At 73.2% G+C, this 1,352-nt stretch overlaps 1 protein-coding gene across 1 annotated transcript in view; it reads left to right on the top strand.

Annotated features, from left to right (window-relative positions):
• The first annotated feature begins 6 nt into the window (after positions 1 to 6).
• The window catches only part of RABL2B (RAB, member of RAS oncogene family-like 2B), a 3,903-nt gene continuing 2,557 nt past the window's right edge, over positions 7 to 1,352 (top strand). The window contains exon 1 of the mRNA XM_012734978.1: positions 7 to 183. Within this exon, the coding sequence (XP_012590432.1) occupies positions 77 to 183 (107 nt within the window). The 5' untranslated portion in view covers positions 7 to 76. The remainder of the gene's footprint in view (positions 184 to 1,352) is intronic.

The following is a 1,352-nucleotide window of genomic DNA, read 5'->3' on the forward strand; positions in this document are numbered from 1 at the left end:
CCCCAACAGCCGCCTCGCGCCTTCCGCAGACGGCAGCCAGGCCCCCGCCCGGGCCGAGCCCCTCCCGCAGGAGCCGATGGCCGGGGCCGACGCCGGCCCCAGTGAGCTGGACCAGGGGAAATACGACGCCGACGACAGCGTGAAGATCATCTGCCTGGGGGACAGCGCCGTGGGCAAGTCCAAGTACGCGGCGTCCGGACAGGCGGGGCTGAGCAGCGGCCTGGGGCGGCCGAGCGCCGGGCTGGGGGCTGCGGTGTGTGCCCGGGCGGGAGCAGGCCTCTTCCTGGGGTCTTGCGGAAGGGGGCACCCCAGAGGCTGGTGCGGCCGCAGAAGAGGGGTGAGCGCTGAGCGCGCCTGCGCGTGCTGTGTCCCGGTGGAGGCCGGTGGTGGGCGCGGGAAGGCCGCCGTGCTCTGGGGGGCCTGCACCCGCGGAGGGAGGGAGGGAGGGAGGGAGGGGCCGGCGGCCAGGCCTGAAAGCAGGCTCAGAGCTGTGCGCAGGCCAGGCCGCGCCGGCCCCACGCTGCCCTCCGGCCCTCTGTCCCTGGCCGCAGGGCGGGGCCCCTGTGTGCTCCGTCTGTTACTGGCACATGCTCATCCTCAAGGTCACCACGACGCCGTCTCTGGGGACTCGGCCTGTTTGGGCCCTTCGTGAATTCACACTGGCCCCCACGCGTGGCCGGTCCCGCCAGCAGAGCCAGCCCTCAGACAGCAGGCATGACAGGCGCCGAGTTACCCACAGAGATGTCGGGGTGCAGCTCGGGGCAGGTGGTGGGGCCGCCAGCGCAGCGCTTCCCGCGCTTGGCAGCGTCACTCAAAACAACAAAGCCAGGACCTCCGGGAGCGCCGTAGCAGGGGCCTCCAGACGCCTGGGGGGGAACTAGTTAGGGCCTGGGGGGCGCCGCCTCCTGCATCTGGGCCTGGCACAGTGGAGCCGCCTGGCACAGCCCTGCCCCCTCTGGTGTGCCACCGTCCAGGCACCGTCAGGGTGCCCGGGAACGGGTGCCAGGCCGCTCGCCTCTCCCGCGGGTGCTCCTTGTGAACCGGATCCCAGGGTGCGCTGTAGTTAAACCTCAGTGCGAGGCTGTGGCCGGAGGATGGAGCCCGGGACGGCGGGGAGCCCGGGACGGCGGGTCCCCTGGTCTGCCGGGCCGCCGCATTTCTGGAGAGCGGCTGGCTTCCCCCGGAGGGCCGCAGGGAGCCTGAGCTGGAGCCCTGACGGTGTTTCCGCTCTGCACACAGGCGGCGCTGCCGTTGCTCAGGCCTCGGGTGGGGGGAGGCCGCAGGAGGGGGCGCAGGAGGTGTCTCGCCACCCCTCTGCGGCGGGGGGAGAGGTCGGCGCGGCTGGGAGGGCC

Source organism: Condylura cristata, unplaced genomic scaffold, assembly GCF_000260355.1.
Source record: "Condylura cristata isolate star-nosed mole 26May11 unplaced genomic scaffold, ConCri1.0 scaffold00004, whole genome shotgun sequence".
Taxonomy (NCBI): Eukaryota; Metazoa; Chordata; class Mammalia; order Eulipotyphla; family Talpidae; genus Condylura; species Condylura cristata.